The 14,986-nt window shown below is 40.2% G+C and overlaps 1 protein-coding gene across 12 annotated transcripts in view; it reads left to right on the plus strand.

The window, feature by feature from the left end:
- The window catches only part of ERC2 (ELKS/RAB6-interacting/CAST family member 2), a 512,280-nt gene that overhangs the window by 285,956 nt on the left and 211,338 nt on the right, over positions 1-14,986 (plus strand). For all 12 annotated transcript variants that reach the window (XM_083602952.1, XM_083602957.1, XM_083602950.1 and 9 more), the window contains one exon: positions 8,267-8,427. In XM_083602952.1, coding sequence (XP_083459078.1) covers positions 8,267-8,427 — 161 coding nt within the window. The remainder of the gene's footprint in view (positions 1-8,266; positions 8,428-14,986) is intronic.

A 14,986-nucleotide genomic window follows, 5' to 3' on the forward strand; every position in this document is an offset into this window, starting at 1 on the left:
TGAGAAAGGGTTATAGCTCCTTTCATCATGGTCTCAACCTAGGACAAAGACACCCCTGTGCTTTTAAAAACAATAACATAAAATGCATTTCTCATCATATCTAATTCAGCCTTCTGACTTGCATATCTGGTATAACATTTAGCTTAGCATCCTAAATTGGTAAAAACACGGGCATAGTTATCTTGAAGCAATCGACTAAAACAGCAAAATACAACAAAGTTTTTTAAAAATCGAAGGGAAGGGATGAGCTCTTATTTCAGTGCGTCACTCTCAGCTGTCCTAGTTTTCATTTGGAAATGGGTATCATTTCTGTTTCTTGGTCTGCTCAAAATTGGTCTTGAAAGCTTCTTCCGGAACCTTCCGGAATCAGCCTTGATCTGATTGTTTCTGGCCCAGTCCAGTCCAGTCGAAACTTGAACACATCCAGGCAGAAATGCCTCTGATGTTTTCTGCCATATCTTGATGAACAATACTTAATGAATTACTGAAGAGTCTCTGTAAGATTTACTTTGAAGGTGATTCCAATGGAGTTTTATGTCAGCAAAAGAGAAGGTATTTTTGTGTCCTTCGTTTGTGAATGTGCAGATGTGATCCTGAGGGTTTTACGCATGTAACAAGAAATTGGAGAAATTGGATATTTGAGAATGGAAATTGGTGGTCTTCCAAGCAATATGGGATCTAAAAGTGCTAAATCCTTTAATAAATAAACCCTGATTCAGACTGGAATGTCTTGGCTTGATCTTAAAGGTGATATTATGTAGGCCTTCTAACAGTCGACTGGCCTTAAAGATAATTATCTGTACATTCCAGCCTTGCTTCTGCCATCAGCAGTGCCTGGGATCTCAGAGAAATAAATGTTATTTCCCTTACAAGTATATTATATTTAGACTAGCCTCACTCCTAATCATTTTGTATAAACTCTGCTCTTTACTGGAAATATTTGAAGAGGAAAACTTTTCCTTAAAAATGCTGTAAATTCTGCTGGCTACAGAAGCATATGTAAGTGTTGTTGTTAAACACTGTCCATATTTGAGTGACCATTGGAACTCTTTTGTAAGGCCCATCACATACATGAATTCACGCTCCAATTTATATAAATAGTTCTGATCATGCTTGCAGTGGGTGAAAGTTTTCCTACACTTCTGTTTTGAACCTTGGGGACAGAGTACACAAAAAAATTAAACTTGTTTAGAATGTTGATTACAATCTAAATCCTTTGTTCATGGTGGAATAGAAAAAGCACAGTAATTAAGTGAAGGATCAAATATTCTATTTGATATAAGCAGCTGTATCCAACTAAATTTTACTCAGAGTAGAGCCATAAAAATGAATTGAATTAGTTGTGCCCATTAATTTCAGTAGGACTGCTCTGAGTATGAGTAAGATGGGAGACAACCCAGGGACTATAACCCATGTTCTAGTTAGTTGAAATACTTGACTGCTTCATTTTATGGGTTTGGATGAATGTATTCACATTTATTGTCAACAGAGCACCCCACAGTTTCAATCAGAATACATTTCCCATTCCACTTGCTACTCCAAGCTGGCAGTATCATCTCCCTTTGACACCTACATGTTATGGGTAGACTTATTAAGGTAAGGCAGGGGTGGAGAACCTGAGGCTCAGGGCCAGATATTACTCTCCAGGGCTGGATCTAGACCAGCGGTCAGCAAACTTTTTCAGCAGGGGGCAGGTCCACTGTCCCTCAGAACTTGTTGGGGGCCGGACTATATTTTTTTTTTGGGGGGGGGAAATGAATTCCTATGCCCCACAAATAACCCAGAGATGCATTTTAAATAAAAGCACACATTCTACTCATGTAAAAACACGCTGATTCCCAGACCGTCCGCGGGCCGGATTTAGAAGGCGATTGGGTCGGATCCAGCCCCCGGGCCTTAGTTTGCCTACCCATGATCTAGACACATCAAAGAAGCATTTCAGTTAAATGCGTTGTAAACTTTGTATGAGAAATCTGGTTGGCAAAAACAGAACTCCACAGCGACATTTGGTGTCACAGTGTTATAATGCATATACAACGCATATAAAGCACTTTTTCTTTGCCAATGTAGCTGAGTCCCAGTTCTCTATGTCAGGACTTTTCCCAGGCTACATCCTCTCCTCAGCCACATGCCTCACCAGTTCTACTTTTCAGCTCCTTGAGTGCTCTGGCTTGGCTGAAGTGTGTCCTTGAGTTCTGATCATTCCTTTTGCTTGCCTAGATGGCGCATATGAGTTTTTGCAGGAGGAAGCAAGGAGGAACATTGGCCATAATGAACCATAAACACTAGTTGTATAACTTTTTATTAAAAAAAAAATTTTTAAGAAGAATAAGTCTCTAATCCTTGTAGAAACTGAGATGTGAAGCAAAAATGTCCAGGTGCTATTCTCATTTATTTTGGTGGGGTTTTTTTTTAAAAAAAGTTTATTTTAGATCTACAAAAGAAACCCCGCCACAACCCCATGAAATATAATATTCATTAACAAACAATACCCAATGCACATCAGGGCAAGAAGTATTATTATTATTATTATTATTATTATTATTATTATTATTATTATTATATACCCCACCCATCTGGCTGGGTTTCCCCAGCCACTCTGGGCGGCTTTCAACAAAATATTAAAAATACAATAAAACATCAAACATTAAAAACTTCCCCAAACTGTATTCCCCAAAATTGGCCAGGCAGCCAGAGCCCCTTTGCTGAAGAAGGGAAACCAGACAGCTTCAAATGTATCTGATTCAGCTTGGCCCTTTGCCAGCCTCAATGTTGGTTTTTCTAAGAGGGGAAGGTGCCATATGTGTTTCATGCCAGTCCAAAGTGGTCTTCCAATCCCTAGCCACAGTCATCCTTGCAGCAACCATGTGTTTCAATCTGGGGTCCAAGAAGAGAGACAGCAAAACCAGAGGTAGTGATTTGGGCAGCACATGTGAGCTGGATCACCCAGAGGGCAAAGCCATCACATGGGCCCTATCCCTTGTTTTAGTGGTAAGTAGAAACATGTATGGATGCCAGACATACCTGTGGATGGATAGCAGGTCTGCCCTGGCCACAACACCTTTATGTTTCCAGATCTAGCAGAAACGTTTGGTTTTTTGAAATACTTACTTGTCCCCTGGAAAAATCCCTGCAGGTGGGTGAGTCTGCTTTACAAAAGTAAAATGGATAGTTGCTGCTCCACCTATTTTTGCTACTGAACCCACCCATCACTAACATGGTACGCAAGAGGTTATCTGGAAGGTAATGCAATCCTTTTCTGAAATCATTTTTATTTGATTTTACAAATGCAAATTAGTTACAATGCCAAATACATATCCATAAAAAGAGATTTCTCTGAATCTCACGACTTTCCCCCATCCCCTCCATGGGTCCTATTGTCAACATTTCCACCTGCATATTATTTCATAGTCTATATTTTGTATCTATCCACATTGTCCATAATATTTGTTACATTAAAAGTGGGATTAAAATCCTGCTAATGTTTTCATCTGTTTACAGTCGTCTCCCAAATAAATTATAAACTTTTCCCATTCTTGAATTTCTTGTCTTCTTGGACTCTGCGTTTCCTGGTCAGTTTTGCCATTTCGGCATAGTCTAACAGCTTAGTTTGCCAGTCCTCTCTGGCAGGAACTCTTTCTTCTTTCCATCTCTGGGCTAGTAGCATCCGTGCTGCTGCTGTCATATACAGAAAAAGGCTTTTCTGTTCCTTTGGGATGTTGGTACCTATAATTCCTAATAGAAAGGCTTCTGGTTTTATAACAACAACAAAAAACCAAAACCAAAAGTTATTTTAAACATTTTTTTTCAGTTCATTATATATCATTTCCCAGAAAGCCTTTATTACCCGGACATGTGATTCTTGATCCGAAAATGTTCCCCACTCCCGAAGTAAGGCAAAACCTGCAATAAAGTAGCCTAAGAGGACAAGCTCGTATGCATGAATCTCATACGTTTGCTTGTCTGGATGAACCTACTTATGATAGAAGCAGCATAACTCTCTTGTCTGAGTTTAGGAAGAAGCAGTGAATAGTTAGCTAGTTCTCCCTTCTCCTGAGCACCTGTTACACTTGCAGTCCTAATAATTCAGGCACAGTCTGTGGCTCCACTAAGTGCAAATCTACAGATAGCTCACACATTGGACACAAGAGATCAATTTAAATTACAAAGGTTTAAATTGTTGATTTGAATCATTATTTAAATAACCAAAAAATCGAAGGAGCCGATTTAAATCGTTGATCTGAAATAGCTTTCCAACATTCTAATTCGTGTATTTCCAGAACACTGAGATTTCTATAACAACTAGAACACATCTGTTTTAGTAAACAGAATTTTTAGACAACTCAGTAGGAGCATAATCTAAACATTTCGGCTGGAGATTAGGCTCATATTAGTCTGAAAGGGCTGGCCCAGAAACCAACATATTTTACCAAAATACTTGACCTCAAAAGTTACTTGTATTTGCCTCTGGTTCATTCCTATACATAGACAAAAAAAACCTCTAGCTCAATATGTTTGGCAGAGGGTCATAGATTCTGTTTGGCAGGGGGTCTGCATTTATTACATTCAGATATAAATTGAAAGCAGGGACAATTAATATAACTGATTTTTAAAACAAAACAAAAAATGCAGAACTCTTTTATTTTTATTTACTTGAAATAGTATACTCCACAATCTCTGCAGTTTTACATGTGGACAGATAATCTCCTCAAAATACATCCCAAAATACAGTCCCCTTTGAGAAGTCTTTTTTTACACCCATTGGCAAAAAAGTGTAAAGTTATTCACAAGTGAACAGGTGTTGGGGAAGAGGGGAGCATGTCCCTAATTTGCAACCAGGTTGATAGTCCCTCATCCTGATTCAGCTGCATGTAGGTTATTAGCTGGCTCAAGATTTGGATAGGGCTTGCATTTGGATGCTAGTCTGAATGATTTTTCAGTGGAAAGTAATGCATCTAGCTGTGTATCCAAGCACGCCATCCATCCATAATGTATTAGCTTCAAGAAGTTTCCCATTTGGATGTCTCTAAAATGCACATTGACTGTTAGCTAACATCCACTTCAAATCTATTAAGAATGAAGTTCCAGTTTTCTTAGCCCCTTGAATAAAAGTTGCAATGGCTTGTGCTTTAAGATGATGCTTGATACCTTGATCATTGTATGCCCAGAAAAATACTGTTTGGATGAATTTAGTAATTTTTTGTACATACATGACAAACATTTGAGCAATATACTGTAAGTATGAAAGTTAGAATCATTTCCAGAGGTGTTAATGTTTGGCCTGCCATTGAATTAAGAAGTTTAAGCAGTAATGGAGACTAGTATTTTAATAGTTTATTTTACATGTTACAGATTTGCCTGCTTTAAAAATATGTGTTTATTTCTTTTGATCCATGGAGATAGGGTTATTTGAATTAGAAACCTGGAAACCTATTTCAAATCAGTGATTTAAATATAAAAAAAAATATCCCTCAAGACTTTCTGAGCATTAGTCAGTAATGCTCAACGGGTGCAATTTGGTTTTCGGAACAGCTTCTTGCTTGTCCATTGCTACAGAGAATGTAAAATGAGTCTGCACATGTACAGAGTGTGCTCTGAATTTGTCTTCGTTTGTCTTTGTCCAGCGTCTGGACAATAAACACACAGTTCAGACAGCGCTAAGCAAGCACCACCAAAGGATGATTTTTAAGGCTCCCAGGAACGGTGAGCAAAGGGAAGATGATTAATTTGTGAGGGCACATTAATTATGCACTCTTACCCCTTGCCCCAGGTAACCCAAATAATATCGAGCATCAGTTGCTCATAATGAGTAACAGTATGCAGCTACCTCTTTCTGATATTCTGAAGTAAAATAACTTAATGTTATTCCATATATATGAATGCATTAGCATATAACCTCTGCTCTGCCACATTGTGTGTATAAATAAAGTGAAGCGTTTTCTTGTATTTATCCATCTGCAGGACTGATACAACTTCAGGTTGAGTCCTATTCAGTCATCATTAATGAGCATTAGCAAATGCTTTCAGTATTTAGTTTTTGGTAGATTTGTCAGATACAAACAAACGAGACAACCTCATAACAAAAGTGCTGTTAAGGATGAATAGGATAGATGTTGAATTGCAGATTATCTTACTTTGCAAATAACATGGCTAGCACTCTTTTTTTGCTAGCTTGCTGATACAATGCCATTTTTATTCTAAATTAATCGGCTCATGGTATCTCATGTTAATCATGAAATCTAAATGCATTATTTTACAAGTATATTTTAATAAGTCTCAAAGTGTGAACACTGCAACATCCGGCACAAAGTGTTTTTCTTCCTATGAAGAGTGAGTCTTGCGACACCCACCATTCACTTCTGTTGCTTCACAGAAACTAATGGGATAAGCATCCCTGATTTCTATATATCACAATTAATGCAAGTGGTAAAGTTGCCTTCCGGAGTATAGTGTTGCAAGTGTGCTAGGAATCTATTTTTGGCAAGAAAACTCCCAGTTTGCCCTCTCTCCCTTAAACTGACCTGCTGGATGAAATAGTAGATGTGTGTATGATTCTAGGCATACCTTCCCCTAAGATCAACATTTGTACACACTTTAGTCACCTTTTATACGTAGTGCTATTGACATTAACCAGAGAGGCCAGCCTGACAGCACTGTACTTTAACACCAGCTAAAGAGTTGTTCTGCTCTACTTGCACAGTTTATCTAAAGAGATTCGGGGGGGGGGGATGGTTTTTGGTGTGTGTTTTTTTAAAATCACAAGCCTAATTGTTTTCCATCAAAGAGAATTCTCTTCTAGGCAAACTATCCTGTAAGGTAGCAGGATTATCTTGAAGGTCAAAATTGACATAACTATGAAAGCAGGGTATAATGACTAATCCTCCTGCTATCAAAGTGGGTCTCCCATGTTGAGCTGCACTGAAAGGGAAAATGAACGGTAGGACACTGGTAGGTCCTTTATACTGGAGATCGGTACCACAGAAGTGTGCAGGAATATTGTCATTTTTAAGTATGCCCCATTAGTCTCCTATTAACCTATTGGAATTGAGAGATGTGTGCATGGTATGCTGTCAGCTGGGGCTGGCACTACCTGTTTGCTTGCCTTCAACTTTGGGCATGGAGTGAGCAGGAGGGAACGGAACTTGGAGAATATGGCTGTTAGCTTCTTATTCTCAGAGGTTGCTTAGCCTCAGCCAACAAAAACCACTGGAGCTCCTGGACAGAGGCACCCCCCCCCCCAATCTGTACCTCTCGGCCTGCGTTCCAGTGGCATGACTGTTGCCTCATCCCTCTTACCTACAGACTCCATGGATCCTCTAGGCAAGAGGAAAGTGTGCTGCATGGCAGCCATGTCCCAAGCTTACAGGATATGACTGCTGGCTGTGTCCTCTTGCCCACCAGCCCAGTAGAGCCGAGTCCAAGAAACCTGTTGTGCCGCTTCTGGTCAAACAGGACATGTCCTGGCTCAGTAGAGAAGTTGCAGGAGCTTTCCACAAAGGGAACTCCGTGGAGCCCGAAAGCTTATGTGAAGAGGAATGGATAGATATGAAGGGTAAAAAAAAAGGGAGGGAAATACCTTCCATTCACTCTATCTTTGGCCTCCTCCGTGATTTTTTTAGATTTATTATCAGTCTATATCAGTATGTCTAAGTTGGACCTGGGTCATACTCTGACAATTTAATCTGTAACACTGGAATTTTTGTGTGGAAACACCGTAAGAAAAAATGACATTTCTCACTCCTGCGACATTTCAACGAGCAATTTTAAAATTAAAAGAGCAAAGATGTGAGCAACACACACATATAGACAACATTTATAATCAACATATTTGCTACAAACAGATTCCTATACTGGCCAGTCAGATAAGTCCTTCTTGCAGGCTTCCCATAGGGTTGAAATTTAGCATGGTGTAGTAGTTAAAGTGGTAGACTAGGAACTGGGAGACCAAGGTTCAAATCCAGCCATGAAGCTCACTGGGTAATCTTGGACCCAGTTGCTGTCTCTCAGCCAAAGCTACCTCACAGGGCTGTTGTGAGGGTAAAAAGGGTAGAGCAATTCCTTGTTCCCTGGAGAAAAGGTGGAATATAACTGAAATAATAAATAAAAAAGTAAAATTGTAAGTAGTGTGGTAGCCATAAAATTTTCTGAATTACCTTATTATGTAAAAGCCTGCTTATCTGACAAGAGAAGGGGAATCCAAACTTAGAGTTAACTGTTTATTTACACATTACCATTGTGACCACTTAATTCATATGCCTTTTTTTAGTTAGAAGAACTAAGGAATGCCCTGGATAAGACCAGACAAGAACTGGATGCTACCAAAGCACGGCTTGCCTCAACGCAACAGTCTCTGGGTGAGAAAGAAGCACATCTAGCCAATTTAAGAATAGAACGGAGAAAACAGTTAGAAGAGATACTGGAAATGAAGTAAGTACACATATATTTTGATTTTGATAGGATTCAAGGGAACATGATTTTTCGTTTTATTTTCCCTTTCTGCTCTATGGATATACTTTGTTTCATGTGCATCCTTAAAAAAATGAGAACAAGGGGTGCTTTGGTGTGTGTGATTTCACTGCATTGGGATGTATAATAATAAGTGCTGAATCATTTGGGTCAGAATTTTTCACAACTTTGGGGGCTGGGGCAAAACATCCCCATCACCACTTGAAGATTGGGTTAATCTTTTGCTGTGGGTAACTTTGAAGAACTTAAACTGGAGGCTGTGTTAAGGACAAGGTGGCTGAGGCTCCCTCCACACACACCAAAAAAGCTTTGCCTCAGCTTTAAGCAGTGAGGCAGTTGCCCTCGTCAGCCTGGCAATGTTCCCTTTGTCATTTGTGGCAGAATACCCCACCTATGACAGCTTTCCCCCACCTTCATATGGACACAGAGGACAGGCAAGAAGAGAAGAGACTTTCAAATTTGTGCTAACTGTAGCATCCTTCCTGTGCAATGTGTCACAAATTACAAAGGAATTCAAAACGGATGTCAAATCTCATCTAGGGAAGGCAGCTAAATATGTGTGTGTGTGTGTGTGTTGTTGTTGTTGTTGTTGTTGTTGTTTAGTCATTTAGTCGTGTCCGACTCTTCGTGACCCCATGGACCAGAGCACGCCAGGCACTCCTGTCTTCCACTGCCTCCCGCAGTTTGGTCAGACTCATGTTTGTAGCTTCGAGAACGCTGTCTAACCATCTTGTCCTCTGTCGTCCCCTTCTTCTTGTGCCCTCAATCTTTCCCAACAAAAGGGTCTTTTCCAGGGAGTCTTCTCTTCTCATGAGGTGGCCCAAGTATTGGAGCCTCAGCTTCAGGATCTGTCCTTCCAGTGAGCACTCAGGGCTGATTTCCTTAAGAATGGATAGGTTTGATCTTCTTGCAGTCCATGGGACTCTCAAGAGTCTCCTCCAGCACCATAATGCAAAAGCATCAATTCTTCGGCGATCAGCCTTCTTTATGGTCCAGCTCTCACTTCCATACATCACTACTGGGAAAACCATGGCTTTTACTATATGGACCTTTGTTGGCAAGGTGATGTCTCTGCTTTTTAAGATGTTGTCTAGGTTTGCCATCGCCCTTCTCCCAAGGAGCAGGCGTCTTTTAATTTCGTGACTGCTGTCACCATCTGCAGTGATCATGGTGCCCAAGAAAGTAAAATCTCTCACTGCCTCCATTTCTTCCCCTTCTATTTGCCAGGAGGTGATGGGCCCAGTGGCCATGATCTTCGTTTTTTTGATGTTGAGCTTCAGACCATATTTTGCGCTCTCCTCTTTCACCCTCATTAAAAGGTTCTTTAATTCCTCCTCACTTTCTGCCATCAAGGTTGTGTCATCTGCATATCTGAGGTTGTTGATATTTCTTCCGGCAATCTTAATTCCGGCTTGGGATTCATCCAGCCCAGCCTTTCGCATGATGAATTCTGCATATAAGTTAAATAAACAGGGAGACAATATACAGCCTTGCCATACTCCTTTCCCAATTTTGAACCAATCAGTTGTTCCATATCCAGTTCTAACTGTAGCTTCTTGTCCCACATAGAGATTTCTCAGGAGACAGATGAGGTGATCAGGCACTCCCATTTATTTAAGAACTTGCCATAGTTTGCTGTGGTCGACACAGTCAAAGGCTTTTGCATAGTCAATGAAGCAGAAGTAGATGTCTTTCTGGAACTCTCTAGCTTTCTCCATAATCCAGTGCATGTTTGCAATTTGGTCTCTGGTTCCTCTGCCCCTTCGAAATCCAGCTTGCACTTCTGGGAGTTCTCGGTCCACATACTGCTTAAGCGTGTGTGTGTGTGTGTGTGTGTGTGTGTGTGTGTGTAAATATAACTCAAAGTCTCAGCCACCTCATATTTAAGATAAGCCCAACCCAACCCAGAGTTCTTCAGATTTGCCCATGTTTCCTGCCCCTCTGCTACTTCGTCCTATTCAGCACAGCCTTAGCTATAATGATAAATATTAATCATAGCTGCAAGCTTTAAAAACACAGTACCCCCGGGTTTTGAATCTTACTCATCCAAAACATCTGGGTATCACAACAGTTCCATATGAGCAACCAGGTTTATTTACATTTCTGTTTGTCCTAACTTTAGTCACAAAGGGGTCAAGACTTTGTTAATGAGTCTTTGGCAGCAGTCTAAGGAGAAGGGCCCTGCTGGATCAGGCCAGTGGCCCAACTAGTTCAGCATCCTGTTCTCACTGTGGCCAACCAGATCCCCATGGGTATATTCCCTGATATGTCTATTGAGCCTAGTGAGCATCTCTGGGACTACTCTCCTTCCCTGTAGTCTTTGAAAAGAGATATTTTGTCATTAAATAAACAACAAAGCTTTCTTTTGAGCAATTAGGCTTTTAAAATGGAAATGGTCCACTGAGTTAGCTAGAAGTTAAAAACGATGTGACATATGAATTTTTAACTTAAGAAACAGTTCTTGCATTTCTGAAAGAACACAGGCCACTCATTAGATTTCCTTCTGTGTGACAGCATTATCACTAAAGGTGGAATAACTTGTTTTAAATATTAGTACCAAAGAGGTGGACTACTATGCCATAGAAACTAGGTTGCAAAAGGTGTGGGTTTTGTCAAAGAAGATTTTTGATAGCTGACAGCCCTGAGCTTTAGTGTATTATGTCTGGGTGCATATCATGTTCCTGAGGAATACTAAAACTGTTTTAATCTGTGTGACAGGACAAGGATGATAAAGTCACTTATTATTTATTCTTTTACTAGTGCATTTTCCATAGGAGGGTGTAATGAGATGGGAGGAAAATCAGTTTTAAACAGATGTTGCCAAGATTACAAAGCAGAATTGGTGAAAAGCTATAAGCATTCCACACTATCACTATACTTGTTCTTAAGAAACTAAAAAAAGAACAGAAGGATATAATTAAATTGAACTTCCTCCCCACCATAAAGATAAGTATACGTAATTATAGTACATTAAATTTGCAGCACAATCTTTGAAATTGATGGCCTCTGTAAGAATGTGCCCAATGTGGGCACATGTATAGCAAGGAATACACAAAAATTAAGCAGACAATATTTTGAACGTGCATTGAAAATATACATGCCATTTAAAATGCTTCATCCTTCTGTAACTGCCGTGCTCAGCAAATCTTATCTAAATCCGCATTTGCCTCTCATGGATGTGAATTCTTTAGGAAACATCTTTAAGAATGTGTATAATAGGCGTCATCTCCACAAACAATTTGAAAAAATGTATACAAATGAAAGCATTGTGAGGTTTAATACAATAAATTACACATTTCCTCATCAGTTTATTTGCATGCTGCTTTTCCATGGCACATCTTGCAGAAAGCAGGTTACAGGATCAGAAGGATTTACTGTGTGATACAATATTTGTTCCTTGGAGTTCCTCTGGTTAGGTTTGTTTTCTCCCTGAACTTTGCTTATCATACTTTCCAAAGGTGTGCTAACTGGTACGTGATATCCTACCATTATAACCTGGGCTGGGCTGCTGTTATAATCCCTTGCTAGACCCATCCAAACCACTTGCTTAAGATTCACCAGCAGGGCAAGATCCACCAGCAGGTATCCAGTTCCTACACAAGCTGCTGCCCTCAAGTGCCAGCTTTCCCAAGGCTTCTGCATACCGTGAGGAAAGAGACCAGTGAATCATTCACCCAAGGCTTTTGGAGAAGAATCCACCTGTCACAGGGGTCTGAAGTTTGCCTGATGAAGCTGAGGAGCAGCAGCAGTGCAGCAAAGCCCTCCAAGTATCACTTCATAGGAAACCTCATTGATGAACTTGTTTCTTTAAAGGGCAATGTGTGCTGTATTGATGTGCAGACAACCTCTTCTGGATAATTTTTAAAAAAGCACCACCCTCTGACAGAAATAACAGCAGCAGCTGGAAGGAGTGGATGGTGAAGGTGCTTCAGATGATAATGAAAACATTTTTTTTACAAACTCTCCTTTACATAGGTTGTAAAGAGTGCACCAAATACTTGCTTTCAGATGAAGAATGTTGGTAGATTTGGGGGTAGGATATGTACAGCATTGTACTTAGCATGAATATAATTTATCAGTATGTTATGCTAATAGGGATCAGTGATGGCCACCAATTTTGATGGCAATAAAGGAGGATTCGACAGATCCCTGAGGATAAGGCTGTCCATGCTTACTAACTATGATGGCTGTGTATGATGGCATTGCAACGGGGGGGGGGCGGGGGGCAGTTCTCCTCGGGCGCCATGTCTGGGGTGGTGACAAGGCACCCCGCGGGGGCTCGCGGAGGCGTGAGCAGTCATCGCGCCACCGCAGCCACATGTGGAGGATCCTCCGTTCGCGGCTGCAGCCGCGAGCAGAGGATCCCGGTGCCGGCAGCAAACTGCTATGTACAGTGCATATGTGGCGTCGCACACATGTGCTGTACAGAACAATGCTGCACATGCGTTGTACATAGCGATTTGCTGCCGGTGCCGCTTGAGCACTGTTGGAGGCAGTATGTATCTGGAAACCAGTAGGAAAGTGCTGTTCAGGTTTTGCTTATGGGCTTCCCCCGGGCATCTGGTTGGCCACTGTGAGAACAGGGTGCTGGACTAGCAGCAGGCTCTTCTTATGTTCTTAGATTAAAGCTGAATATATTCTGTGACACAAATAATGAATTATTATAATGGTGGAATAGAGTGGTGCTCATTTGTCTGGCTATTTTACAATATTTAGATACCATTTATTAATTTAACTAGTGAGGATAAAGCGTTTTAGATATTTACAATTTTATTATTTCAATAGTGCTGACAGAATATATTTAGTGACTGTTGGCTTATAGTCAAATATGCATTGAATTGTATACTTAAGAGCTTTCATGATGATTTCCTATGCTTATATTATGTTAAAGTTCTGTCTTCTAACCTCCTCTGGCTCACATTGCCACGGCCCATCTTAATTTACTGTGTATAATCAGTTGTCTATCTTTAGACAACTGCGTCAATTGTCATTGCAAATCCTTTTTAAGAGTACAAAATTATTTTAAGAAGTTCAGAATGAAAGAGGGTGGCAACTTAATTCAGCCATGAGTCTCACATTTTACAATTATGTTTAAAAGAAGGAACATTTGCTAGGTAAGTATCCTTCAGAGGATAAACTTTTTGTAGATACCATCTTCTGTTGAGTTTATTATTTGATGCTGTTAGATAAGCTCTACAGGGAGATTTTTATTGCATACTTTGTTTTCTGTGGAGGTCACACTGACATTAGTGGCAATTTTGTTTGGAAAGAAATCTGAATTATTTTGAGGGATTCTCCCCTATGCAAGCATTCTTATAATTACAGTTGTGGACAGATTCACTCACATTCTACTTTTACATATATTCTTTGGTTTCTTTTTTCAGTACAACTCCCTTCTTGGACTAGTGAACGACAGATTGCACTACTTCAGTTTGAATGATAGATAATCAATACTAGGGTTAGGCATGGAGGAGTCAACAATATATACATGGAATTTGGTGGTCCCAACCTGATCAAGCTTTGCTCTCATTGAACCATCTCTAGTATGGGATGTGGGTGGAGCTGTGGCCCCAATAGTTGCCTTTGACTGGACTTAGCCATCCAGGGGTCCTTTACCTTTACCTTTAGTATGGAGCAACTTCCTAAAGAAAAAGAAAGTGCAATATATGCATATATATCTTATATATGCTACAATGACTGGTAAAATCAATTTCTGCAATTTAAACACGATTGCTGAACTAGTTAATAAAATCTTTCTACACCACATTTTTTGGGGTCAAAAATGCACCATTTCTTATAGACAGACAGACAGACAGACACACACACACACACACACACACACACACACAATTAATGTGTTGTCTGGTGGAATGCTTGAAGTCATTATCACTATAATTCTGAATGTAGAAGTGGTTAACTGGATGGTGTGGAGTCACTTTGATAGCTTCCCAGCAGGTCTCAATTGTGTCTGGAAATGTGAGCTGGCAAAAGATTACTTGCTGTGACCTGTCCTGGGACCTTATGGTGAAATTGAATAAATAATAAGAATGAATTAAGATAAGGTGCATTTCTGATTCCCTCCAACAAAGTCTATTGACCTGGAAAAGAGACTGATGCATGTGCTGGCCTGAGAACTCTTGGCAATACTAAGCAAAATCTTCCCCAGTTCCAAATCAAAATCAAATCAAGACAACATGCCTGTGCATGCTTTTAGGACTGAGATGGTAGCCGGTGTGGGCTGGCTCAAATACATAATTGCTATTGCTTAAAAGAGCTATAACTGAAATTATGCCCAAGACCAGCTCACTCAACTGTCCTGATCTAGCGGGCTGTAATGGTCACACAGTCATCCATTACTCACCCAGCAAGAGCAAGGTCAATCCAATTCCCAATTGAATTTGGGAAATTACACACACTGTGGATTCTGCTCTAGATCATGGCCAATACCCAAGGATTCTACTTTGTGCTGTGGCCAGTACCTGCTGATTAACCAACAACAACGCAATGCTGATAAAAATCA

The sequence above is a fragment of the Podarcis filfolensis genome (genome assembly GCF_964270895.1).
Source record: "Podarcis filfolensis genome assembly, chromosome: 2".
Lineage (NCBI taxonomy): Eukaryota > Metazoa > Chordata > Lepidosauria > Squamata > Lacertidae > Podarcis > Podarcis filfolensis.